The sequence below is a fragment of the Anguilla anguilla genome, chromosome 7, assembly GCF_013347855.1.
Source record: "Anguilla anguilla isolate fAngAng1 chromosome 7, fAngAng1.pri, whole genome shotgun sequence".
Lineage (NCBI taxonomy): Eukaryota > Metazoa > Chordata > Actinopteri > Anguilliformes > Anguillidae > Anguilla > Anguilla anguilla.
This window is the reverse complement of record NC_049207.1, coordinates 22,879,328-22,906,295: the sequence shown is the minus strand read 5'-3', so window position 1 is coordinate 22,906,295 and position 26,968 is coordinate 22,879,328. Positions and strand designations below refer to the sequence as shown.

Here is a 26,968-nt window from a genome sequence, read left to right as displayed (position 1 = left end):
TGATAAATTGAGAGAAGGGTCGGTTGGTTTTTAGACATAAACACTGAGTTAAATAGAAACTTTGAGGTGTCTCTGAGGAACGGCAGCTGGGAGCTGGAAGGGATGGGACAGCCGGCTGGTGAGTGGACACTGAGTGGAGAGGTCTGGCTGGATTGTGTGGTGCGATCACTGTCAGAAGATAGGAAGGGACTGTACCATTCACAGCTTAGCATAACAGTGTTAGATTTGAAATTAATGCAGGCAGCAATTCAAGCTAGTGGTTAAAAGTGGCTTAGCACGTATGCACTTTGGCAGGTTGAAGGCCAAGTGAGCAGCATCATCCTGGACCCGTTGCAGTGGTCTGTTGGCACAGGCCGGTAGGCCAGCCAGCGAGGGCTCACAGTAGTCCAGATGACAGATTATAAAGGCTCGCTCGAGTAACTCTGTAGCCTCTTGGGTGAGGAAGGGGCGGGTTCTTCTGATGTCGCAAAAGGAGAACCTGAAGGACAGGGTGGTTGCCACAATGTGTCAGCTGAACAGGGTCAAACCAGGGTTCTTAACAGACTGTGAGGGAGACACTGAGAAACCTCTGACTGTAAAGACAATAGATACTACTTTATTTTGAGACGACGACTTTGCAACGTAAACCTAGGACAGGAGATAAAATAAGCAAGTAAGCCTGGAACTTGACATGCATTAATATTATCATTTTCATCATCTAAATCATAACGTGTATGTTTACGGCTTTTTAGCCATGAACAAAGATTCCATATTGCAGAGAACAGCTGGCAGTCTGCCCTACACTGCCGAGATATTCGTTTGGCTTCCTGCAAAAAGTAGAGCCAGAGGTGAGTAATTTCACAAGGGACTGTGGGAAAAGAGTTCTTCAATTTATTTTCATTTGTGGATTTGCGGTGGAACAAGCGTTTATCCATTTATTTTCTCCCGGGAAATAAAAATAAATAAAAACTTGTTTCATAACGCGTCTCGTCTTTGACACTGGCTGCGAACAGGAGGAAAGGTCAGGGGTCAGCGATACCATCACACACAGGCTATAAAGACAGGCTGGAGCCCTGGAGCTTCTGCACGGAACAGAAATAGTGGTGCTTGCATCACCAAAACCGTGGGACGCCCTAAATCAAGATATCTCCCCAGTTGAGTGGAGAACTGTAGTCTGTATCTGCTAATTAACTTAATCGCCTGAGGGAAGCCGACAGAATCCTTCTACAAAACAAGCTTCCTGGGGTAAGGCTTTCATACTGCACCTTTTCTCAAAGACATGGTGCTCGGCTAAACAGGGTCAACACGCGCTTTCAGTCAACTGACTGTGGAGGTCTGTGGGAAGGTCAGTGTCACTGGGTCAGTGGCCTTGTAATTCCGGCAGGTTCTGGCTGACCCCGGTTCAGTGGTGGAGTGGAGGTCCCGCAGATTTCGATAAGGCAACTCAGCACGCCTCCTGTTCTGTGATCAGCGTTCCACTCAGGGGGTTCCGTAGAAGAAAGCAGCAACCTCGCTGGACGGCCAGACCTGGGCACAGCGTTAGTCCCACTATGGTTCATTTTAATCAGCGTACTAATTAGACTCTAAAATGCTCTGTTCCTGTGATGAGCTCAGTGTGTGAGTCCAAGGATCATGGAGAGAGGTGCCTGGATAATGCCGGGCACCACCAGAGACTCCTGGGTAACTCCGCTCCGTACATCACTCACCTGTACCGCTTGTCCTTTTCATCTTATTCAGTTATTAAATAAACAAAAAATTATGACAATAAACACTTTCATAGGTGGTCATAAAAATGAGGAAAATGACAATTATTTCCCAGTGATTGCTTGTGAGGTAAAGGTACATTCCTAGGTTGATAAATACAGATGATTATGGCACTACAAAATCAATGAAACATGCTCTCCTGCAGACTCAGCACTCAGCACTGGCTAAATGGGCGCTGGTGGTAAGAACAAACTAATGGCAACACCTCATTAACGCTCAATGCTGAAAAACTTCCGCACACAGATCTGGATCCTGTCAATAGTGACAGTGTAATGCTATACAGTGTCCCATGCAAATTCTGCTTAGATTACACACTTTGGAGTTAGAAGCATTGGCAATTATGTACTATATATATTACAGTTTAATCCTCTCTAGGAGGGTTATATATCAAGGTTATAAGTAGGAATACTACATACTGGAATATATTTACACTGTATACACTATGAGGTATATAAGGACATATTTTACATTCCATGCTGGGTGAATATGATCAAGTACTCTGCTGAATTGAGCAGACAAATGTGTCGGACATGGATAGCCATACATAAATAAGTAATAATGTGCGTGTTTTGTATCCCGGACAGGGTGGGGGTCGTGACGGACGGCTGCTCCGTTGCCGTGGGAACGGCTTGGCGCCCCCCCTGCTCCCTGGCGCCCCTCAGGTGGCCGTGGCAAACAGGAAGATCTGGAGCAGCGGCATGACCTTCAGAGTTGAAAGGTCAGCGAGGACTGCCTGCGGGGGAGAAGCGTCGAAGCGCCCAGCCGTTATTCTCCCACTCGGAAACGATTAGGAGTTCCGCACGGAACTTCCGAGGCTCCAACACATTTGCGATTATTAAAAGAGCGTTTTGAAAAAAAAGATAAAACTTCTTCCTCGACCAAGAAAAAAAGCCCCTTTGATTGCACTTTGATGTGATACGTGTTCATCCTGGCAACCGAGCAGCCAATACGCTGTTCTCCGCCTTGGCCTTTCGGGATTAAGGATTAAATTTAGTGACCTATCAAGTTTACAGAAGGAGTCTACGATTTCACCCCGGCCCAGGGCTAAAAATAAAGCCATGTTACGATACCTTCTCCAGAGAACCAGATGGTACATGAGCAAGCAAATAATGTCTGACAGCACCTCAATATAGGGTCAGTATCACACTCCAAGTTCAGCTTCACATAAACCGCAGTTGTCAATCATGGCCAGGGGGGCGGGACAAGAGGGGCCATTTTACTAGGCACATACACAGCCTTGGAAACCCTCATCCCAAATGGCATCACTCTGAACAGCACTCAGGGAAGTGTTGGGGGAGAGGAGAAAACATGATATTCTTCATTTCAATATCCTTAAAGAGAAGACTAAATATAATTAAAACTATAAACATACATTCCTACATAGACACACACACACACACACACACACACACACATATATATATATATACGTGTATGTTTTGAGATAAATCCATATTTTGTGTTGCTTTGGCTCTAAACACAATTTTAGATTTATAATCAAACAAATCACATGTGGTTAACACATGTGGTGCAGATTCTCAGCTTGTATTCAATGGTATTTTTATACATGTTGGTTTCACCATCTATAAATTACAGCACTTAATACATACTGTAGATCCCCCATTTCAGGGCACCATAATGTTTGGGACAAATGGCTTCACATGTGTTTCTTATTAGTCAGGTGTGTTCAGTTGTTTCCTTAGTGCAGGTATAAGAGAGCTTTCAGTATCTAGTCTTGATTCTAGCCTTTTTATTGCCTTTGAAGTCTGTTATTGGTGTTTGTCAACATGGGGACCAGATTAGTGCCAATGAAAGTCAAGGTATCCATTTATGAGAAAAAACGGTCAGAGACATAGGCCACACCTTAGGCTTACCAAAATAACGGTTTGAAACATCATTAAGGACAACGAGAGCACAGGTGAGCTCAGTAATCGCAAAGGACTTGGTAAGACAAGAAGACCTCTACAGATGATTGAAGAATTGTCAACATAATGACAAAAACCCCCAAACACCTGTCCAACAGATCAGAAACGCTTTTTAGGGGGCATGTGCGGATTTGTCAGTGACTAATGTCTTCTGTCTACAGAAGACTTCACAAACAGAATGACAAAGGCTGCAATGCAAATGACTAGTTAGCTACAAAAAAAGGATGGCCAGGTATTACAGTTTGCTAAGAAATACATAAAAGAGCCTGCAGGCTTCTGGAAAAAAGTCTTGTGGACAGATAAGACCAAGATTCACATGAACCAGAGAGATGACGTGCAGATTGAGGGGGCCAAAAGGAACTGCCCAAGATCCAAAACATACCACCTCATGTGTGAAAGATGAGGTGAGGGTATTATGGCTTGGGCATGTATGTCAGTAACAGGTATTGACCCATTTGTCTTCCCTGATGATGTAACTGCTGATAGCAGCAGTATTCAAGTAATAATTTCTACATAGTGAAACCAAAATACTCTTTAATAAAAGATGAGAATCTGCACTTTATCCACATGTGAATTGTTTGAATACAAATCAAAAGTTGTGGAGTACAGAGCCCTGGGGATACACGGGCACATCGACGCACGTGTGCATTAATATAACTATCAGTTTCATCTGAAAATGTGGGGAGGGGGACTTGGGAGAGTTAAATGCAGATGAGGGGTAAGGAGAGGGCCATTGCAGTCTCTATAGGTGGGACACTGAGAAACACACACCGTGCTGGTGTTACAGCGAGCGACACACACTCACCTCAGCTGCGGCCAGTGACATCACCTCCATCAGGTTCTCCACTCGGAAAGCAAAAACAGCTGCAGCCAGGACTGGGAGAAGAATGGAATTACCCATAATGCACCTCTACGGAGCTACTGCTGGGAAATGCTGTTCAGGTGATGAAGCTTTTTGAACAAACGAACCACACTCATATCAAAGCACACAGGTCACACACATACACACATAATAACCAAGCTTCAATATATTTGTTACCCAAATACAAATGCAAACTTGTTCTTTTTGCTAGCTCACATTGTTGACTTAGTTTTGCGAGATAATCTGGAGGTCCAGCAACCAGGTTTTTAAACAGGATGTAGGGTACCCCTGCCAGTGAGCATTTGGGGCCACTGAGCCACCTCAGGGCATATTCAAATGGTTAATGCGTCAAACATCAGTTACACAAGGCTTCCATGTCACACGACTGCTAAGCAAAGAAAAGTATCTATACGAGAACAAGTTCAGAATGGCGAAGAACAAATAAAAGACAGAGAAGAGAGAAGACAGCCAATCACGGCTGAGGTGAAAGGTGAAGGTATGCGTACCTGCCACTATCTCCAGAGAGTCGTATCCCAGAACCCTGTCCCACAGCAGCAAGAGCTGATCGGTGGAGAGGTAACCAGAAAAGGCCCGCACCATCCACTTAAAGGCGATACGCAACCTGCGAAAGACCAGCACCCAGAGAAACTTTACACTCACTCACAATCCCTCACCATCACTCTCAACTTTTATTTTTTAAAAATGCTAAAGAAAATTAAAACTGCTGTTCCCATGTTCCTTTAGAATTCCTCCCAGGACTTCACCTACAGCTTCTAATCTTTTATATGAATGCACTGCATATCAAAACCGGACACTCATCCTTGCAGTGCATCATGGGAGAATTTTGAGGCTACACGGTCAGCGCTTATCAAGCTCACAAAATGTAGGCACCTAATGAAAATGTAGGAAACAGTATCAATGATGACTGCTGTTTTGTTTTGATTTCTATACATGTTTGATTGTATTTAGAACACTTCAGAGTGAGTTAACATATTTTTCTTTGTTAGAATTATTATACAATTCTGGGAGGGAAAAATAACAGCACAATGTTAAAATGGCTGTAGAAAGCTTTAAGCATGTCAACAAGGGATATGAAAGTACAATTAGAATAATGTTGTAGAATTTAATACACATAGTGATTGCTTTTCATTACATTGATCTCAACATATATGTAAATATAAACTAAAAGTGATGCATGCATTGGGGTGCATTATCAACACACATTTGAAATGTCAGATGGAACCTTTCTGAAAGTGTACATGTGGCATACTGCCACTAGATGGAGCTGCAACACTGAAATGCTTTTAAAGCCAATTGACCAGCTTGGTTCTCATTCCAGATAGGGACATTTTTTATTATGTTATTCTTTCTTTGCTGAGCTGTTAAAAACACAGATATTCACTTACGTAAGACACCTATCACTCCATGTATGGGGTGGACCTCAATGGCTAAGTAGCACCCAATACCCTGATGGACTTTGATATAGTGTTACAGAGTGCTGTGAGGCATTCGTTTACATTTTAGGCATTTAGCAGATGCTCTTATCCAGAATGACTTACACAGCTTACATTCTTTTTACATAAAATCCATTTGTACAGCCGGATATTTTACTGAAGCCATTCAGGTTTAGTGCTTCACTCAAGGATACCATGGCAGTGCCCGGCCGGTAAATCGAATCTACAACCCTTCAGTCAGAGGCCCAGTCACCCAACCACTGTGTCACACCGACACTCTACATATTTGTAAATACAATGTAAGGTTACACTATACTTACTCAGTATGGGTCAGTCTAAGGCAATCCATTACGAGAAGGTACTATCTTCCTCTAACCATGTGTACACTAATCATGGTTTAGGTGACGCACTTAATTTCTCAGTTTTATGCTTAATCACTAACGTTTCTTAATATTCTGTGCTTGTCCTTGTTCTTAATGCTCTCAAGATAATAATAATGTGTGTACATTAGCATGAAAGCTGGGTAAGACAATCTGTCAAATGAAACAATAATAAGAATAATTGAATTAATATATCCATCCATTACTCATTAATAGTTACTTAATTACTTAGGTAATTAATTATTACCTAAGAGCAAGACGCAAATGAATCAAGTGCCTACAGTGCAATTGTACCACTGAGGAACTTTATCTACATTTGTCCAGTAATATATATAACGTGTACGATGCAGAAATATCTTCAACCTGACTGCCCTCAGATAAGGTTGCTGTGGTGTAACTAGAAAAGTTGCTATTTTAGTGTGAGTGCATGCATGTGTCCGTGCATGCGTTTGTGTGAGTGTGCGTGCCTGCGTGTGTGTGCTTGTTTCTGTGTGTGCGTGTGTGTGAGTATGCGTGTGTGTGCGTGTATGCGCATGTGTGTGTGTGTGTTTATGTGTATGCACGTGTGTGTGTGCTTGTATGCGCTCGTGCGTGTGTGTGTGTTTGTGTGTGTGTGTGTGTGTATGTACGTGTGTGTGTGTGTGCTTGTATGCGCTCGTGCGTGTGTGTGTGTGTGTGCATGCAAGCTTGCGCGTGTCTTTTTAAAGCTGATAATGGGGAGGTGAGCTATGCAGGTAAGGCGCACACGGAAGGAAACTCACGGCTGCGCTCCCACTTCACGCAGGTGGTAGAACAACTGAGGAAGGTGTGTCTGCAGCAACTTCTCAAACTGCAGACAGAGCGACACAATCCCCTGCACTCACACACACACACACACACACAACACACACATACACACTTTTACATTTCTGATACCCACATATCATGTGCATAGGTTCTGGGGGAGGGGAGCAGGGAGACATGTCATCCCCAAAATATTTTCATATGAATTCGTTGCTAGGCTAGCTAGTACTCGTGTTGACATTTGACGACGCAAGGCTAGGTGGTCCAACAGTGCGTCCCCCCCCAAAGTTGAAATGACCTTGCGCACTGTACTCACTGAGGGTGAGGAGGAGATGGAGTGAAGCCTGAAGAAGTAGCGCACGTACATCTCTCTGAAGACCCTGTAAAGTCTGGACGGCTCGTTGTACAGGAAGCAGAAAGGGGCCACTGGAGAGGAAATACACATCAGTGTGGGGACCCCATATAGGGACCTCATTTTAAAACACACCTCCCTGTGAGGACCCCATATAGGGACCTCATTCAACACATACATCACTGTGAGTACCCCATATAGGGACCTCATTCAACACACACCTCCCTGTGAGGACCCCATATAGGGACCTCATTCAACACATACATCACTGTGAGTACCCCATATAGGGACCTTTTTCAAGACACACGTCACTGTGGGGACCCCATAAAAGATCTCATTCAACCCACACATTACTGTGAGGACCCCATACAAGGTCCTCATTCAACATACACATCACTGTGGGGACCCCATATAGGGACCTCGTTCAACACACATACCACTATGAGGACCCCATACTATTTTACAGAACCTTACAGTTTAATAAATATTTTTATTATAGTCAAAGTACAACGGAACAGGCAGACTCACCATACATGGAAAAGCCATGAAAAGGTATAACACCTACAAAAAAACAGCAAGTTTTCACTGAAATGACCAAAAAAAAACAGCTTTAATTACAGAAATCTATCATTATTTGTGCATTTATCTGGATATTTCTTTGGTATGTGCTTAGTTGCCACTAGTACTAAGTATTTGTTTTTTTTTATTTCAATGTTAGAAGAAGTAGCAAATATAACAGTACTCTTACCATTTGGAGGATAAACCACAGCATAGTCTTCTTTTCCCTGCTTTTCTGTTGGAAATCACAGTGTTAATAGCAGGCAGCCATGTTCTGTTCTTCTCATATACAGTACGCATGGGATTACACTACCAAATATACACAGCAAAGATACATTCCTTACTTTACCTTTGGTTTAATACAGAATGTACAGTATATACAATGTGGGGTGTATAGGACGCAAGGTCAATGTTACCTCGGATGTATGACTTGGGAGGGGTGGCGCTATTGTAGCTGAAGTGCTCCAGCACCGCGGTGTCCCGTGAAAAACACAGCAAGACCTGTCAGGACAATCCAATACATCACACTGTATTGTGTTATTGTATTACATTACATTGTATTACATTACATTATATGACATCACATTATATTATGGTATTTAGGCATTTAGGAGATGCTCTTATCCAGAGCGACATACAGATTTTCTCTTTTCTAAAATACATAATCAATTCATACAGCTGGACGTGGACTTAGGCGGTTTAGGTTAAGTATCCTCGCTCAAGGCTGAAATAGCAGTGTCCAACCTGGGATCTGAACCTGCAACCTCTGTTACAAATCCAGTTTTATAACTATTTTACTCCACAGCTGCCCAGTGCCCACAGACACACCACACAGATTCACCTGCAGTATTACAGTATGTTCAGCTCCTATGTATTACAAGTGGTCTTTCAGAAGAGGCAAATGACTTATCCTGGCTTATTTATGCATTTAAAACCCTGAAACAGAGAGAATAACCAGATATCAGATATTAAACCAGATTCCTGATATTAAAAAATTAATTCATAAAAATATGTCATGCAATAAATCAGTGGAGCTGAGCTGATGAATATCTCTATGGGGCAATAATCTGAACAGGTCTCATGAAAACACTGCTTTCGCATGAAATAAAGAAAAAAATACATTTCCCATAATCCATATGGGCCAGCTCTCATATTGATATAACTTTTTGTGTTTCACGAAGAATGTCATCTACAGGCTTTTTTTACAGCCGTTTGCTTATTTAGCTTGAATGAGTCAAACCACATTGTTGAACTACCAGGCAGTCGTATTAATGCAGTATCATAATAATATTGTATAATATTTGCAGCTTACATTACTTCCAATATTTGTCCACAGAAGGATTTTTTTTGAATCCCCATATTTGCCCACCATATTTGTCCAGTGTGGCTTCTGCATCAGAGCAGCACATGAATGTGTGGGGACATCTATGTTACTGGGAGGTGCAATGATATTAAAACGATGTGTGAGCACTTTGCTTAGCCACGCTATCAGCGCTGCAAGGAAGGCTGACTGATCCCTTTCATAAGCGATATTTATTCACAAAGAACGATAAGGGCGATAAAGTGAATTCATGCCGCGCATGCAAAATGAAACGAGGGGCATTACATGGACCATTGGCCCAGTTTAGTTTGGGCCTGCGTTAGTAAAGGAGTTAGCGATGTTTTATTTTTCTTCCCCCCCCCCGCCCCGCCCCACCCGGTCGTTCCCCGCCATAACTCTCGCGCCTCCCGAAACTCCCGTCCCCACAAATCCAGATGCGTGACACGCTCTGGCATAAATCGCTCGGGTCCTCGAGCAGACCTGCACATCGTCACGCGGAAACGAAGGGGGGGGAGACGCGCGCCGGGCGGGGGCCGCGGGGCGGAGTGACTCCCGCACATCCGACGCCCGGTTTGAACAGCCGGGAGAAACAGATTCATTTCCCCCCGAAGGACGTTCCCTCTCCGTATAAAACACTTTACTCCGTTTACTTTGACATCGGTTTGTAGTGTCACGGGTGAGGAACTGGGCTTGTAACCTAAAGGGCACAGGTTCAATTCCTGGGTAGGACACTTCCATTGTACCCTTGAGCAAGGTACTTAACCCGCATTGCTTCAGTATATATTGAGCTGCATAAATGAATGCAATGTAAACGCTATGTAAAAAGTTGTGTAAGTCACTCTAAGAGATAAGAGCGTCTGCTAAATGCCTGTAATGTAACGGTTAGCAGCAGAAGCTTCGGAACTGCAGCGGCCTGGTTTTGAAAGCGGTTGTCCGGTTTATGAAAGAGGAGAAGATCCAAACAGCATTTCACCTCTTTTTCCCTCTGTCAGAACAGCAATTGGAGGACACCGACGTCCCCATAAACGCAGACGCACGGGGCGTCTGATTAACATACGCTCAGCCCCCTGCTTCACACCCACCTGATACAAGTAGTCTTCAAACACAAAGTAGTAGTCATCGTTACTGGCTGTGAGTTTCACGTCCTGGGGGGAAAGGGAAAGAGAGAGCGCATTTCAACTGCACTCCGCGCAGACGAGGAGGGTCTCATCTAAGGAGAAGAGCCCATCGCAACGGGACACACATTGCGCCTTTCATAAGATTAGCAAAACGAGAAAAGCTTTGCAGGACAACAAGTGAATAAACACAAGCACATAAGCACAAGCACAGTGACAGAGCATCACCTTATCACCACTCAAACAAATACATGCATAGTGTAAATGGCAACTAGAAGATGAGCTTTTGAAAACGGTGCCTTCTCAAACGAGATGAAGTCTCCAGCACTGACCCGGAAGAGCACTTTACACGCGTGTGTCACACAAACCAAGCCCACCACAGCTGAGCTAACGTCTTTCAGCGCAGACAGGGATTTCACTTTGCTAAATTCACTTTGCTAAACATTCAGTGAAACCGGTTTGTTAAAACAAACAGACCTGCATTAATATTGCATCCCGCCATTAAGCATCGGCACTTGACCCCATTATATCGCGCTGCATTATTTATATTAATTTAGCGTCCTGCTTTATTTTTAACAGAAACATCATCAGGTGAGCCGTGGGATGCGATTTCTCCTGGAATTAGAATCTGGCATCGCAAACATACACAAACAAACCCTTTGACTAAAATGGCTCCAGCTCATAAAATCCAAAATAAATGAAATAATAAGGAACCTTCCACCATATGAATCTATGAGGTATGAATGCTCACGTCCTTGAACAAGCAACCCGCTATATGAGCGCGTTAATTATGAATGAGCGTGTTTCCAAAGGGGTGTTTCACCTTGTAGATTAAGTTGTCCACCAGAAGGTCGTGAATGATCACTGCAGATTTCAGCTGTTCGTAGTGCATGACATCCTGAAAAGAGAGTATAACTTTATGCACTGAAACTGCATTGTGCATGAAGTGCCTGTAGTGCACAATCCCCAAAAATATAGCAATACTTTAGTACTTATATTTGAATAACTTCTTTTTTTTTTTTTTTGGGGGGGGGGGTGCATAAAATCTATTTGCGTAGTATATCCCCAATCTATTTAGTTTTTATTGTTTTATTTCTTATTTGTCTAATAGTCAGGTATGAAAGGCACTATATAAATAACATGTTATTTTAAGCCAACAGTGAGTTTGTCCTGCTGAGTTTCAGTTCTGTGCAGTATTTAGACAGGAGCAGGCGGGAATAAATCAAAGTCCCTCACTCCCTGCTCAGAAGGAGATTAGTCCAGCTATCGGAATTACGGAACACGAGAGAAAGAACAGAGGGCCCTGACAGAAAGGAGACACGGCAATAAGCGACGGAGAGAGGGAAAGGGAGGAGAGAGGGAGACAGAGAGAGGGAAAGAGAGGAGAGAGGGAAAGGGAGGAGAGAGAGAGACGGAGAGAGGGAAAGGGAGGAGAGAGGGAGACAGAGAGAGGGAAAGGGAGGAGAGTGGGACAGACGGAGAGAGGGAAAGGGAGGAGAGAGGGAGACGGAGAGAGGGAAAGGGAGGAGAGAGGGACAGAGAGAGGGAAAGAGAGGGAGACGGAGAGAGGGAAAGGAAGGAAAGAGGGAGACAGAGAGAGGGAAAGGGAGGAGAGTGGGACAGACGGAGAGAGGGAAAGGGAGGAGAGAGGGAGACGGAGAGAGGGAAAGAGATGGAGAGGGAGACGGAGAGAGGGACAGACAGAGAGAGGGAAATGGAGGAGAGAGGGAGACGGAGAGAGGGAAAGGGAGGAGAGAGGGAGACGGAGAGAGGGAAAGGGAGGAGAGAGGGACAGAGAGAGGGAAAGGGAGGAGAGAGGGAGACGGAGAGAGAGAAAGGGAGGAGAGAGGGAGACGGAGAGAGGGAAAGGGAGGAGAGAGGGACAGACAGACGGACAGATGAGCGATGCGCAGGGCGCGGAGGAGAGACGCACTCCTCCAGACAGGCCGAGATACGAAAGCGGGGTTTTAACGCGCCTGGGCTGCGTCAAAGAGGAGTCAAAACACCTCCCCAGGGTTCGAAAGGGACAGACCGCGAGCAGGGGGCCGTCCCAGCACCTCTGACACTGCGTTCCCCAAACGGGACAGGGGGCCTGACCCCAGCGGCAGCTGCGGCTAAAATAAGTACGATCTGCGCTCCGGCCGGGCCAGCAGCTCATCTTAAGGAACTGCGTGTGGATGGATCCCACGCCAGTCCCACAGGAAGGCATGCGATTGGCCGAATGGGTCGTCGGTAGGCGGGCCCTCCGGGCAGACGGGCGTCCGAAGCCTGCCTCCGCAAACTGCCCACGGACGTCCTGTTCCGACCGCGTTTTACGCAAGATTAACCAGTGGACTTTGAAAAGAAGCAGCGTCATCAAAAGTTTCAGATGAGAGCGTGCGCTTCCCTGAACTCCCCCCTGGGAAAAATGAAGCAATTCTAGTAATTCTATTCCTCTCTGTACACTCCAAAATGTACAGAGACACAAGCTGGCCATTCATTTACCGAAGACTACAAGCTCATGTAGGCTACATCACTGCTTTATTGCATGAATGGGCCCCACAGTCAGGTGTCGAATCCGGACAGTGCCGACCGCTGCCAGCAGCTCCGCGGTGCGACGCTAAGCTAGCTCTAGCGTCGCCCACGGCTGGGATGGTTTCAGTTGGCCAGCTGGGATGACATCACCTCTTCTCTCACCAGTGGCCTCGCTGGCCAGTCGGGCGCCCACAGGTTTGCCTGTTGAGCTGCACGCAAAGAGTCTTCCTCCGCCTCATGTCTAAAAGAACCCGACCAGCAATGTGGAACGTCATAAGAATGGAGGCTAACATGACATGCCTGACAGGAGAATAGAGCACCCTTGTCCGTATCCTCCCCAACTGGTGATAAAAATATGACTGGGCGTTGCAAATTGGGGGAGACAAACATTTTAAAATGTTCCTTTAAGCACATTTAAATCCAGGGGGCAGGAAGAGCTTGTGTCCTCTCCAAGTTCACCCATTTATAATAATGTTTAATAATGAAACTCCTGTGGTCAATCAGGTTTACCGGGTGCAGGGAGTTCACTATAAACAGCTGCCCAACCGACTGTTGATAAGCACTAAATCTTACCCAGCAGCTGCTATTCAAGTTAATAGGATTATGAAATACTTACGTCTTCTAAATTCATATTCATATATCACAACTAACCAACCATAACAGAAAATACATAACATTATAATTTTTAATCCTTTTAAAAATGTTAATTATTCTGAGGCAGAGTCATAAATTCTCTGACACTAAGTTGAATAATTCATCGCAATCTTGAAATCTAAACTTTGAAAAATATAAAATTACAAATGATTTTCTACAGGAAGTCTCATTGCTCACTGTGTATTAAGTAACGGCTGCAAACTTTACTTTGCCGGCAAACAGCAGTGTTTCCCTACAGCAAAAGGACCTGTGTGTCACTTTTTATGTCTGGGAAGTAAACTAGACGAGCGGTCTGACAGGGGGGCATACAGACGCCCGTTGCGAAAGAAGAATCGCGCTCGGGACGACCCATTTTTCAAGCAGGCGAAGAACATTCTGGAGCATCAATCCACTAGAACGCCACCGCTAAAGAGTCCTGACCTCGATAAACATGAAGGATTGTGGGAAATGGACTCCGCTAGAACGTGGGAGAGAAATGAAGGCTGAGCAAGAATGTCAGGGAGAACATTCCGGAAAGCGTGACTGAGATCACGTCAACAGCGGCTATTGTTACATCCCAATAAGCATCGACGATGAGTAGCGTAACCACGCACGACAGATCTGGGGGCCGTTTCGGACCGCTTCTCGTAGCGCTCCGCTAAAGTCTGGAGCTTTCCTCCGTCGGCTTTAAAGCGCAGGTTTACGGGACACTGTTTGTTCTTCCCGGTGACTGCGCGAGGACACAGTGTCCAGGCGGCGTTTCCATCCAGAACTTTCCGAGGGGATCCATCTTCCCCGCCCGCGGGCGGTGTTTGAGCGCGCTGACTGCTGCCTTATACAAACGCGGAGGGAGACCGGCCCATCGCCACACATGGAGCACGGCCCTCTGTGTTTGAGGCGCTCTGCGAAACGGCCTCGCTTTGATTACGTTGGCATCCAGGCGGCGAGACAGGTTACTGCCGTCTCCTGTAAACACGGCCCGGGCTAATTTATAGCCAAGGTGCATCCTTCGGAGCCGGCTTCGGGAACGCAGGCCCGAGCCGCGAGAGCCGTAAAGGAGAGGGGTCAAGCCATCGGCCTTTCTGTACTCAGACACGAGGTCAGAAACCATGGAAACAGAATATACTGAAAACATAGTGAGCGATATATCCTCAAGACATAGCAGCACTTCACAACATGCGGGCACATGTACAAATGATTGCTACTGTCAGACATTGTAACATGTCCTTTTAAAAATGCACTGTTGTGAAATAAATGTTCACGTCCACATATTTACATTATATTGCAATGTATGTATTTCCATAAGTGAACAGAAGCCCTGGGCCTGAGGGTGTACTAAAGACTGCACTGTCTGGGTGGAATAAACCAAGTGCATGTGGATCCCAGTAAGATACTAATTCTGAAAGGGCCTGTAGGAAGCAGCCTTACTTGTGGGTCCCACCACCCTCACTCACTGACTGGGAGAGAGGCTCCCTCGCTAGTGTGCAGCAGTAACGATGCGCTACCGCTAGATGGCGATATAGCCTGTGAACAGAGACTACGGGTAACATTATAAATGGTGACATCATACAGATACAAATACTCATAAATACACAGAAGCATAGCTATGCATAAATACCCATGCAGTAATACACAACCTACCCATAAATGCATGCATTTCCATAAATACTAAAAGGTATAAATATGCATAAATACCCAAACATAAACACATACCCATGAATGTGTTAATGTATAAATACGCATAAATAGCCACAGAGGACATTGTAAATTCAAACTTTCATAAGCTGCAGACCAGACTGGTCCAGCCAACCTTCAGCAGCCAGTGAGATGAAAGTAAGGGGAGAATCATTAACTGCAGTGCCACCGTAACATCTGATTTGAGAAGAGAGGGAACATGGGAACCCCAGCAGCTGTGCGCACAGGGTGTGCGCGTGTGTGTGCGTGTGTATGTGCTTGTGTGTGTGTGTGTGTGTGTGTGTGTGTGTGTGCGTGTCTGTGCTTGGGGGACTGCTCTAACCTCCGGTTCATTGGTTGAGTTGAGGATGAGGGTCCAGAGATCAGCTCGCAGTCCTGTGGGACAGCCCTGCCGACTGTACTGCTGCGCAGCTGCAGAGTCCTGCTCACTGACCACTGAGAGCCAGAGAGACAGAGAGAGAGAGAGAGAGAGACAGAGAGAGACAGAGAGAGAGAGACAGAGAGGTTTCTGACCCGGACACACTCAGAAACATCTCAAACACAAAGAGACAGCTTATGCATACTGACCACACAGAGTCAGCTTATACACAGACCACTGAGACAGAAGGCCTGTACACCTTTAAACTGCTCTGATACCAGTAAACAGAACAGATTGCGACCAAAAAGTACAAAAAAAAAGCTAGTGAGAAATACACACTTTCCAAAACACGACAGAACATCCCTGCAGATTCTTCCATTGTGTGTGAAACAGAGTATGCGAAACCTTCACTATAGCTTTAGCAGGATTGAACAAAACAAGCTATCGGTTCCCTTCTCTGAGGGGGGAGGAGGGCCGCCGAATCGGCCGAGCCTTTAGGAGAGCGTTCCGCTGGCAAACAGAGCCCCCCCCCACCCCCCCCCCCGGTCACTAACGCGGGGCCCGGGGGCGCGAGGAGAGCGACGCCGCGTACGTTCCCTTTCTTTACGAGCCAGCCGGGGGGACTGAGTCCTCTCCATCAGCCCGCCGCGTGTTTACACTCAGCTCAATTTACCGCCCCCGTTAAAGGAACCTCTCCGCCCGTGCACCCGCCGGCCCGGGACACCGCCACTTGAGCTGGAGTGGCAGCGAGCTCTCGGGGGTGACGCGTGAGTTTACAGAGGGGGGGGGACAAGCACGGGGGGGGGGAGGGAGAGGGCCTTTATGAACGGTCCATCGTTTACATCCGAGGGGGGTGGGAGGGGGGGGGGATCCATCAGGGCGCGAGGGCGGAGCGGTACGCGGCTGTGAGACCCGCGCTCTGAGTCAGCGGCCCGATTCAGAGCATCACGCGGGCCCGCGAGTGTCTGTCCTCAGCTCACCTCTTTTCCCGACGCGCACGTGCTCCGCTTCAAACAAATCTGCACAGGGAGAGAGAGAGACACAGAGACAGATAGAGAGAGAGAGAGGGAGGCAGTGAGAGGGAGAGGGAGAGAGAGATAAAGAGAGACAGATAGAGATAGAGAGACAGATAAAGAGAGACAGATAGAGATAGACAGAGAAAGGGAGGCAGTGAGAGAGAGACAGAAAGAGAGGGAGGCAGTGAGTGAGAGAGAGAGAGAGAGAGAGAGAAAGAGAGGGAGGCAGTGAGGGAGAGAAAGAGAGAGAGACAGAGACAGATAGAGACAGACACAGAGAGAGAGGGAGGCAGTGAGGGAGAGAGAGAGAGACAAGGAGAGAGAAAGAGAGAGAAAGGGAGGAAGGCAGTGAGAGACAGAGAAAGACAGGGAGGGACAACATGAACTTGTTGTCATGGATGGAGTTTCAGAAAGGATTATCCAAGAAAGGATTATCAGATTATTAACTATGACAACATAAACTTTCAATCCACTGATCTGAACACCTGGACACTCGGGTAACTGTTCATATGGAAACTCAAATTGGAAAAATCCAATGACTGTTCTTATCAGATGATAAGATATCTACAAAGCCACTCTGCATTCCAAAATGTCTATTTTTTATGTTTGCTAAATTAACACTTTTCACCCGCTGTGTCAATCTGTAAGGGTAACTGAACACATTGCAGCATACTTATATTTTGTGAAAGGTCTATTTACTTTCAAGTGTAACCTGGGAAACTCACAGGGTTGACCTGATGTGAAAAACAAAAGCTTAATATAAAGGAAACGTTGTGAGAATGTTTTCCAGTTTTTTAGGGAAAAGGGTGACTTCAGCTTACCTGGGGGAACATGAGTGTGATCATCAACCCCCAACTGGCCAGCCATCAACCCCAGTTCTGGGAAAGCTTCTCTCTAAAATAAACACAGCTTCCATCACTTCCTGTTCATTAATTTTCACAGTTTCCACACATGTTGACACACACACACACACACACACACACACACACATGTACACACATGCACACACGCACACACACATTCCTTTGAGACAGTAAGATGAAAAAACACAGGGCTAAGCTACATGAAATAATTTAGAATACATTAGGTTCAGATTTGGATTGCTTTGGAATTGAGCTTGTTTAATTTGTGCGAGCCAAGATAGGCAATATTGTTTGTTGTAACTTGGCCTCATTTTGATATCAGTATTTAAATAACAGGCCTAGATTTAGCAATATTTAATTAAAGACTTATAGACAGTGCTTTGTATGCATGAGTAACTTGTCATTTTTGTACACTGAAAACACGTTTTTGTTGAGATAATATGTACGGTACGCATCCTATGACTGGGTGCAAGTCCAGCTGTTGGAACATTTATTTATTTTCTTATGCGAATTGTAGGCTATAGATAACCAGTGCATACAAATGCTCACTTCTGTTTGGCTCATCCGGCAGACTCTAAACAAACCCACCGCCATATCTGGGCTTGGCTAAAATACCGAGTTAGGTTGCTATGGAAACGCCCAATCTATCTAGCGCTGAGGAGGGCCAGTGAAAGGCCACGAGACTGAGATACGAGGACCCCGGAGCCCGTCCGGCACCTCCCCTCCAGCCCACCCAGCCACTCGCACGGTCTTCATCTCCCCCTGGCTCCGGGAGGGGGGCGGAGTTTTAAAGGCCTGCCTCTCACCATCTGCTGGATGCCTCTGACGTTGAGGGGGACCTGGATCAGGCCCCAGTGGCACCGGGAGCTGGCCCTGTCGCTGCAGTCGTGATTGGGGTTCCGCAGGCCGATCAGAACCTGGAAGCACGAGAGCGTCAGGTCTCCTCCACCCCCACCGGGGACCCCCTCCACACCCAGGGCTCTCACACCAATGCACCTCTGTTCCACAGTACGTACGGCACTGTGCGGCACTGATGCGGGTAAGGGAAGCTAAAGTCCAAAATGGAGTCCACGCGTAGCACTGCTTAACTGCACATGACGGTGAATAAACAGAATATACGGTTCATAATGTATATTATTCTTAATCCTGGTCAACGTCGTGAGGGGGGTCAGGGTGCTAGAGCCTATCCCAGCATGCACTGGGCAAGAGGCAGGAATACACCCTGGGCACACACACCATTCACACACTCATACCTAGGGGCAATTTAGGCTCTCCAATTAACCTAATGTCTTTGGACTGTGGGAGGGAACCCATGCAGACACGGGGAGAACAAACTCCCGGCCAGGATTCGAACCAAGGACCTCCCGGCTGTGAGGCACAGTGCTACCCAATACCAGTACACAAGGCCTTGCAAAATGTTCAGATCCTCAGACAGGTTACAGATTTTCTGAGTACAGAATTATAAAGCTTGAATTACAATCAGTCTGCACCAAACACCGGTGTGTTGAACTTACCTCCAGGAAGTCTTTAGGGGCATATACAGGCCTGAAATGGCTCAGATCTGTCAATCACAGAGAGAAAGAGGAGTGATTAATTCCAGGATCTTTGAGATATCTGCTCCTATGACTGACAGCGAGGTGGAAGGGATCACTGAGAATGAACACTTTCTATATCTCCCAAACCAAAGCTTGCCCACAGCCATCCATTCATTACAGATGGGAATTGCATTACCAACTGAGTTTCTCCAGATTAAATCACGTCGGCCTGAGTCTGTGTGTTTGCCCTTGAGTTCAGAATGTATTTCTTCCACAGTCGGGCAGAAATAAATAAATCATGTTTCAGGAGAAAGTGTCATGGGGAAACAGTGAGGAGTGGTGTGGGGAGGGGGGGGGGGCACGAGCGAAAAAGGCCCCCAGTGGTGCAGGAGGCATGTAAAAATTATTTTGAAATGGTCCCAGCCGTCTATCGGCAGTTTACACGTAGCATGTAAGCATATGTCCCTTTACCGATAACAGTGTCATCAATGTACATAAACAACGTTTCTCATGGGTAACAACGAGCATAAAAAGTACACACACAGCTGATTTTAAATAAACTCCAAATGCATGTAATACTATTTGAAATAGAAACATAAACAAAACAAGAAAATGAACAAAAAAATAAAAGGACCTTCATCATCATCATCATCATCATTTACCTTTATTTATACAGGGTAGGCTGACTGACATTTACGGCAAAGCCCTGTTAATGTCCCCCATCATCACCATCATCATCATCATCATCATTACAAATAATAACCGAGCTCCAATTATGTGACCCTGAAGAATAAGAATGTTTTATTTGTTTTGTTTTGATTTGTTTTGTTTAGTTTTTCCAGCTGAACACCCCGTTCCGTGATTTGATATGCATCAGGTGGGTGGATACCTGGTTCATCTGTCCCCATCTCATTCCATTTGTTGATCAGCTCCTTCTGCTGCTGGGCAGATCTCTGAGGGTGGGGGTGGAGTCGGGGGCGAAGACAACAACAGACAGAGAATTAGACAAAACTCTCAACAGAACATCTCCTTTCAGCCTATTCATGCAACACACGGGGAATCTAATTGGTCTAGTTGGAGAATAGAAATCAGAAGAATTGCACTAAATGAATGGACAACACATTCACAGAAAAGTGAATAACAACGTGTCATGCTAACAAAAGTTCTGCTGTTTGTCCATGTCAGGCATACTGATAGTGTAATACTAGAGGCCAGCTGTCATCTGGTTGCTTTAGTTCAACTGAGTTCCATTGCGCTGTTTGAACTGAACTAGTCTTCACCCCTGAGCATCTGAAAAGGGGAAGTTACAGAGACTTCTTTACTGCAATCTGATTGGTTCTACTACATACTAGCCTGCATTATGTTATAGGTCAAAGGCTAGATTGGGCTGAATCTCCAATTGGAACCCCACCTACACAAGACCACGATTCATCATAAGAATCACTCTATTACTAAAGTGAGTTTGGAATTTGAGCAGATTTCTCTGAAATCAGAATACAGACCTGGTCAGGCAAGAGGTGCTGGAAGCTCTGTTCCAACAATAGGGCCTTAATACACTATGTCCCTACAGATCCTGAGATTAGAAGCTCTAACAAACTGTGTCCCTTTAGGACCTGAGATCAGAAACGATAATATACTGTGGCCCTTGAGGACCTGAGTTTAGAAGCTCAAATATACTGTGGCCCAACAAGACCTGAGTCTAGAAGCGAAAATATACTGTGGCCCTTCAGGACCGGAGTTTAGAGGTCCTAATATGCTGTGGGCCTTGGGGCCTAAAGCATTCACCCAGTTAAACCTGGTTTGAAGAGCAATTATGGAATATTTTCACTCTGTACACGGGGCGTTCATTCGTGTCTTACCTTGCGGGCCAAAGGGATGCCCAGCTCCGCGCACATGCTGTTCAAGCTTTTGAGGATCCGATTCTCCCAGCTGGCCTGGGGAGGAGCGTGTACACACACCATCAATCTGCTACGCTAACGAGAACAGGCTTCATATGAGGACGGTAGGGGGGATTAAAGGTCAAAGGCCAAAAACGATGAGCTTGATATTCAAAGGGTGGTCTGGAGAAGCTCAACATTCCATAAAATTGTACTTTTTTCCACTGTCTACCTAATTCTAACATCTTCGAACAGGACAGTGATCCAGAGAGCTTCCATCCCATTACCAGAGTCGAAGCACACCACACAGAGCTTTTACCCAAGAGACGCTAAGCTAGCCTGTCAAAAACCTTTCAACAATGAAGTTGGAGTGCTTTACCACATTTTCTTTGCCCAACACCCCTTATTTCCTTTCAACAAGTCATACACTTAGAAGCCAAAATGGAACCTTTTGTCATTTAAACTCAATGTAAACAGTCACTATTTACATGTACTGTACTTGCACAAAAATGATCAAGTACATGCATATATGAATTATCAGAAACTGAAAAACAGTACAAACCATGGAGACAGTGCAATAACAAATATTATTCCGTAATTCCTCAATTTGCAGCTATATTTGCCCAAACACCGAGAAAGTTATGTTAAAGCCGAGTTAAAAGTTATACATTAAAGCTATACACAGATAACAAGAGATTGATTTTGTCACAGCAAAAAAGAATGTTATTAACCCACCCACCCACCTGAGCTTTGCGCATGTATGCCAGCGGCTCCTTCGTGTGCTCGGGGGGCGCAGCCAAATGGCTGGGTGGGGGCAGACTAAACACACACAAAAACAGAGAAATACCTCAGATAGCACTTCCTCTTTACTTAGCTTCTCACAGAGCCTCTGTTTACACGGCCCATATCAGAACAGGTCACGCATAGTCCCATCATACAGGAGAACAGATGTAAAACTGAAAACTTACTGTTTACCCATTCTCTCTCTCCTCTCTCTCTCTCTCAGCTTCAGCCACTTATCATCCAACTTAATGACTCTGTCTGTCTCAACAGGATTATACCTCTTCAGCAAGTTCTCAAACTTGTCTGGTGTCATAAAGCACTCACGGCCGTGTAAACATTCCACGTTAAAACGAAGGTACGGGCGACTCGCGTTAGAGAAAGAGGAAGGGATAATTCCACTTTTTTATGTAGCAGGCTGACTGGGAGTCGTTAATATTGGCAGGGACAGGTAATAAAGCCGGACGTAGTAAAGGAAACAGATGCAAGCAGCCCAGACCCTCGGACAAATGTCTCGTGGGCTAAATTGCTAAGCTTCCTCCGTCTTTTTGTATTTTTTTAAACATTCCTGTCATATATCCTCTTCCAGGACAATCTGATGTGGCGATGCACAATCTCAACGGACATTATGGCAGCATGAGCCCAGTATTTGGGAATTTAGCGGTAAGAAAAGGACAAATCCAGCGCTGAATGAAGTAAGACTAAAGTGAGAATTGTTAAACGGACAAAAACCCCGTAAATAAGTGGTCCGATGCATCCGGATAACTCAAGAAATCACAATCTCAGTGAAGGATGAGTCCTTGGCTTTATGAATTTTAATATTTATATCATTGTGCAAGTCTGTGAAATGCAAACTCTTTGCTCTAAATGTGTCACCCCACATGGACACTGTCAATCAGAATGCACTATTCTATAGGATAGCTGTATGATAATACTGATATAATGATCTAGCTGGAAAGAAACCATGTAAATACACATATCAGGATGGTAGGTTCCCCCCTGAGGGCTGTTTGCAAAGATCTGTGATGCTTTATGCATGAGTCTGTCCGCCTAACTGTGCGTGCTTTGTGTTTCCGACACATCCACCAAACGCGCAACAGTCCAGAAATCACATGGAGAGCCTCACCGCGCCAGGACTAAAGCACAGCACTTTATCACCATGGTATCTGAAAGCAGAGCTCACGGACGAGGAAGAGTGTCTAAACATTCCGAAGTGAGAACTGCTAAAATCTGAGTTCCACCGAACCGGACCTGCTGGCCAGCTGGCCTTTTCTTTCCTTTTTTTTTTGGTCATGTTGTGTGGCTGAAATAGAGCAGAAAACCCGGAGGAAAGGCGGGAAAAGCGTTTCCTCCGGGGAGGGCCGACACTCACACGTGTAACTCCCGATACACCGCATTCTGCAGCTTCCTCTCCCAGCCTGTGGGAAAATAAAATCACAAAAATAAAACAGAATAAATGTCACGTATGAGCTGGGGAGTTTTGCAGGGTCAGGGGAGTGTGGGGCAAGGGTGCAGGAGAGTATGAGGGAAGGTTGGAGAAATCTACGAATCTAAAAACATATGTAATATGTCAGGTCTTCAGTACTTCTAATGTATTTGTACGTTATTAAGTTACCCCATTTATGTAATGTATCCTTTTTAATATATCATATATTCATCAGATCCATTTATAATGCTGGAAGAACTCAAATTTAGCGGTAACAAAGCAGACCAGAATCTAAGCTATATGGTTGTAAGTTTGAAATTTTACACCCTACAGTCAGTATCGTGCAGTATCGCAAGACAGCATCACACACATCACAAACTGTGTGTCATATAGGCTAAGTGGTTGAGGTGAGACAAGAAACACACAAGAAGAAAAACATGCATTATATATAACAAACTTTCCATTCACATTCCCGTCAGTTAAATTAAACAGTGCATTTATTGCATGCATCATTCTAGTTACAGTCTCAGTGCAGTTTGAGAACCACTCACCATAAACAACTATGGCCCTCCGCTAACCCCATTGTAGTGTTACTGAGGGCAGCACATAGCATATGGTGCACTTCAGGAGGTTTGTGGGGGCTCATAAGGCAATCACAAGGCAATCTGTCATCAAACTGATGCATATGACTTACCTGATTTCTTTAAGAAATTCCGTACATCCTCTTTGAGACATTCAAGCTTAATTTCGGGTCTGTGCAAGCACTCCTGATGGGGGAAAAAAACATACAGTCAAGGCTTATTTACGCAACGAAAGACCAGAGACAGAGCAGGAGTAAGACTTGTGTGAATTAATTTGGAATGGATTCATGTAGTCTGCTGTGAGATGGGGGACACTGGCATGGTGGCATGCTTTTCATTGGATAACTCCATTGATTATCTTGAGGTAGCTGCTGTAATCCAATCACAGTGCAGCATGACTGGGCATTGTGACATCAGCAACATCTCACTGAAACCCATATCCATCATCATCAAACTCCATAAGCCACTTTCCTTTCCCAGTCTCTCTTTTAAAGTTAAAATAAATGGTTAGTCTATTTCAAATGTATTTCATTTAGTCTAATCTCTATAGTGAGCAGGCTACATGAATTTCCCTAATTTTTGTGAACAGTATGCTAGACTAGGTTAAATATGTGCATGCCAGCCTCATAAATTATGTATTCAGTCTGTCTCTGCCAGAATATGTCAGTTAAAATTTAGCCCCCCATTGCATATTACAATCTAGTTTTGCTATGGTTTCTGTATGTTACTTGTTCACACAAATTCTTTATTTCTAGTCCATATGTTCACTTCAAGTCACCTTATAATTATAAATAAATAATATATTTCTGTATATGAGCATTCTTAATCAGATACATTGCAGAGGAGTCCATCCGATTGTACAGTACACAATGCGATGGAAATCAATACTGAAAAATAAATAGTTCATTTTTAAGCAGCCAGACATAGTTGGCTGCATAAAATACCAACATTAGTCACATATTAGACATGATCATGACGCTCCGTTATAGGCTAATATTGAACATAATGACCTTATTCTGCAAAAATTATGCACCAACCAATGCAAGCTTGCAACTTCCCGGCTAGCTTATTCCGAATAACTAATTGAATATTGTTTTCCCGCAAACCATTGTATACAATAGAACGTACATTTTTAATGTGCACTAAGTACTGGTTACAATCTAGTTTGCCAGGTAGGTTGGTACCTAGCTAGCTAGTTTAGCAGAAACACAATTTAGTGCTGCACACGGCCGCAGTCCCATCCTCCAGGCGTAGTAGGTAGTTATCTACTCACTTTGGCCTGTCTCTCCAGCTGTGAATGTAAATGGGTTCCTTTCAACCGCTGGACTACCTGGGCGATTGTCACTGACAGCTCTGATCCTTCGTCCATCATCTGTAAGAAGTAATTTAGCAATCTACCACTGACAGTTCTTTAAGGAATGCACCGTTCGCTGCAGGTCCCCCGGTGGTAACTAAGCAACTGTACGAGAACTAAGGAACCCTGAAGGAAACAAGTAAGAGAAAATATAGTTCCCCTTAACAGATAAATTATTTTACTGCCAGTTTATACAGCAATTAGCATCATAAATGCGGTATGTTTTGATTCAGTGATTCAAGCCTGTCGATCATTCTGCTAGGTCATATCATGCCGTGCCATTTATCGCCATTTTAACGCATTTAAACATTCATATTGAGCTTCATATGGTAGAACTTTTGTGAAACGCTTTTTTCTAAATTTTCTCAATGATAATTTTATATTTTATTATGATAATTGTTCCTGTCCAAGTTTTTCATTATATAAAAATTATGGAATTAATACCACCTTGCTTATATAAAACACTGGATGATTCGCAATTTCCCCCATCTTATAGAAACCTTGACTATTGTTGCTGAATACTCATCCACAAACAAAAATTCTACATGAAAATCTTGATAGCTTAATTCCAAATGAGAAACAGAAGTGTAAAATCTAGGCTAGGTATCATTTGAAATTGCAATATATGAAACTGTTTAATTTCGAAAACGTGAGGTAGCATATGCTGCAAGGTGCTCACACTGTGTAACGCCCTCTCTGAACAAATTAGGCCACTATAAAGTTTTAATGATTCCAATTTCAACATTCATTTTGCTTTTTAAATACGTGTACTTCAAAGCGTAGGCTATTCTTTTTATGTAAATTTTCTCATGCTTTTCATTGATGGTTTAATGATTTCATTATTTTTAATTGCTTCTTGTGAACCTCTTTGTGCACCATAAACCTAAGTAAAAAGCACAATACAAATGTATTATTATTTGTATTTGTTTGTTTTTAGAACAACTGGTGCACTAGTACCACTAGTACTCCTAGCTTGTTGTCGTAGTAGTGGTCTTGTTCTTGCTCCTGTTCTTCTGCTTGCTGTTGTTGTTGAAGGAATTAAAATAAGCATCCAGTAGCATAATAAAAAATACTTTTGAGCGAATAAGTTAGCGCTCATTTCCATGAAAGACAGCATTAAGACATGTAGGCTATATGTTAATATGGCCCATTTATTTTGATTAGTACTGCACAAAGCAGGAAACTGCCCATAAGTTAATAATCATATCTTATCTGCATGATTATAAGAGCAAATTGCCTTTACGATTAATAATGACATTGGTCCCTGGTGTATAATAATGTTTAATGAAAAAATATTGAAAAATACTGAAACAATATTTGCAAAACAAGATATCACGAATCAATCCAACTTAATTTCCTCAGAGACAATTCAAATCCTTTCTGTTGTGGAAGATGCAACCTGCTTTATGTGAATAAACTGATTTTGCCAATATGAATAGCCTACATTTTAAATAAATAATAATTTAAAGAAGCCTTAAAATAAAATTTAAAAAAAAAACATCAGAAACATTACAATAATGTAATCAACATTGCAATTCTGAACTGATATTATGCCAGCTATCGCGATTTGATTATCAAGAAGGAAACGTAAAAATCCGTTTTAAATCATCGTTCCTGAAAAAAATGTGTATCTTATTTTTAAATGTCATTATTTTGTCAGGTAGAAATTGCGTGCCGAGTCTATTTATTTGTGGTTTATTTTTTTGGCCATAACATCAACACTTTCTTATATTTCCATATTGTGGCAAATGCATAAATGCACATGCAAGTTTACTTCTAATTGTTTCTGTTTAGTTGACAGGACTAAGTGAGAAACACATCCAAAATTTTATTATGAAGCTTG

The 26,968-nt window shown here is 44.1% G+C and overlaps 1 protein-coding gene across 1 annotated transcript; it reads right to left on the bottom strand.

The window, feature by feature from the left end:
- Window positions 1–575: 575 nt before the first annotated feature.
- On the bottom strand, window positions 576–25,233 carry tbc1d19 (TBC1 domain family, member 19). Its single transcript, XM_035427675.1, has 21 exons — window positions 25,045–25,233; window positions 23,885–23,957; window positions 23,137–23,182; window positions 21,728–21,803; window positions 20,967–21,041; window positions 19,997–20,060; window positions 19,087–19,133; window positions 18,379–18,489; window positions 17,531–17,603; window positions 16,674–16,712; window positions 15,658–15,770; window positions 11,317–11,391; window positions 10,461–10,523; window positions 8,474–8,558; window positions 8,248–8,292; window positions 8,028–8,060; window positions 7,464–7,573; window positions 7,126–7,217; window positions 5,037–5,152; window positions 4,474–4,544; window positions 576–2,476 (listed from the first exon to the last, which is right to left on the bottom strand). Exons 1-21 carry the CDS (start codon window positions 25,141–25,143, stop codon window positions 2,402–2,404), a joined length of 1,581 nt encoding a protein of 526 aa, XP_035283566.1. The 5' UTR covers window positions 25,144–25,233; the 3' UTR covers window positions 576–2,401.
- Between the last annotated feature and the right edge of the window lie 1,735 nt (window positions 25,234–26,968).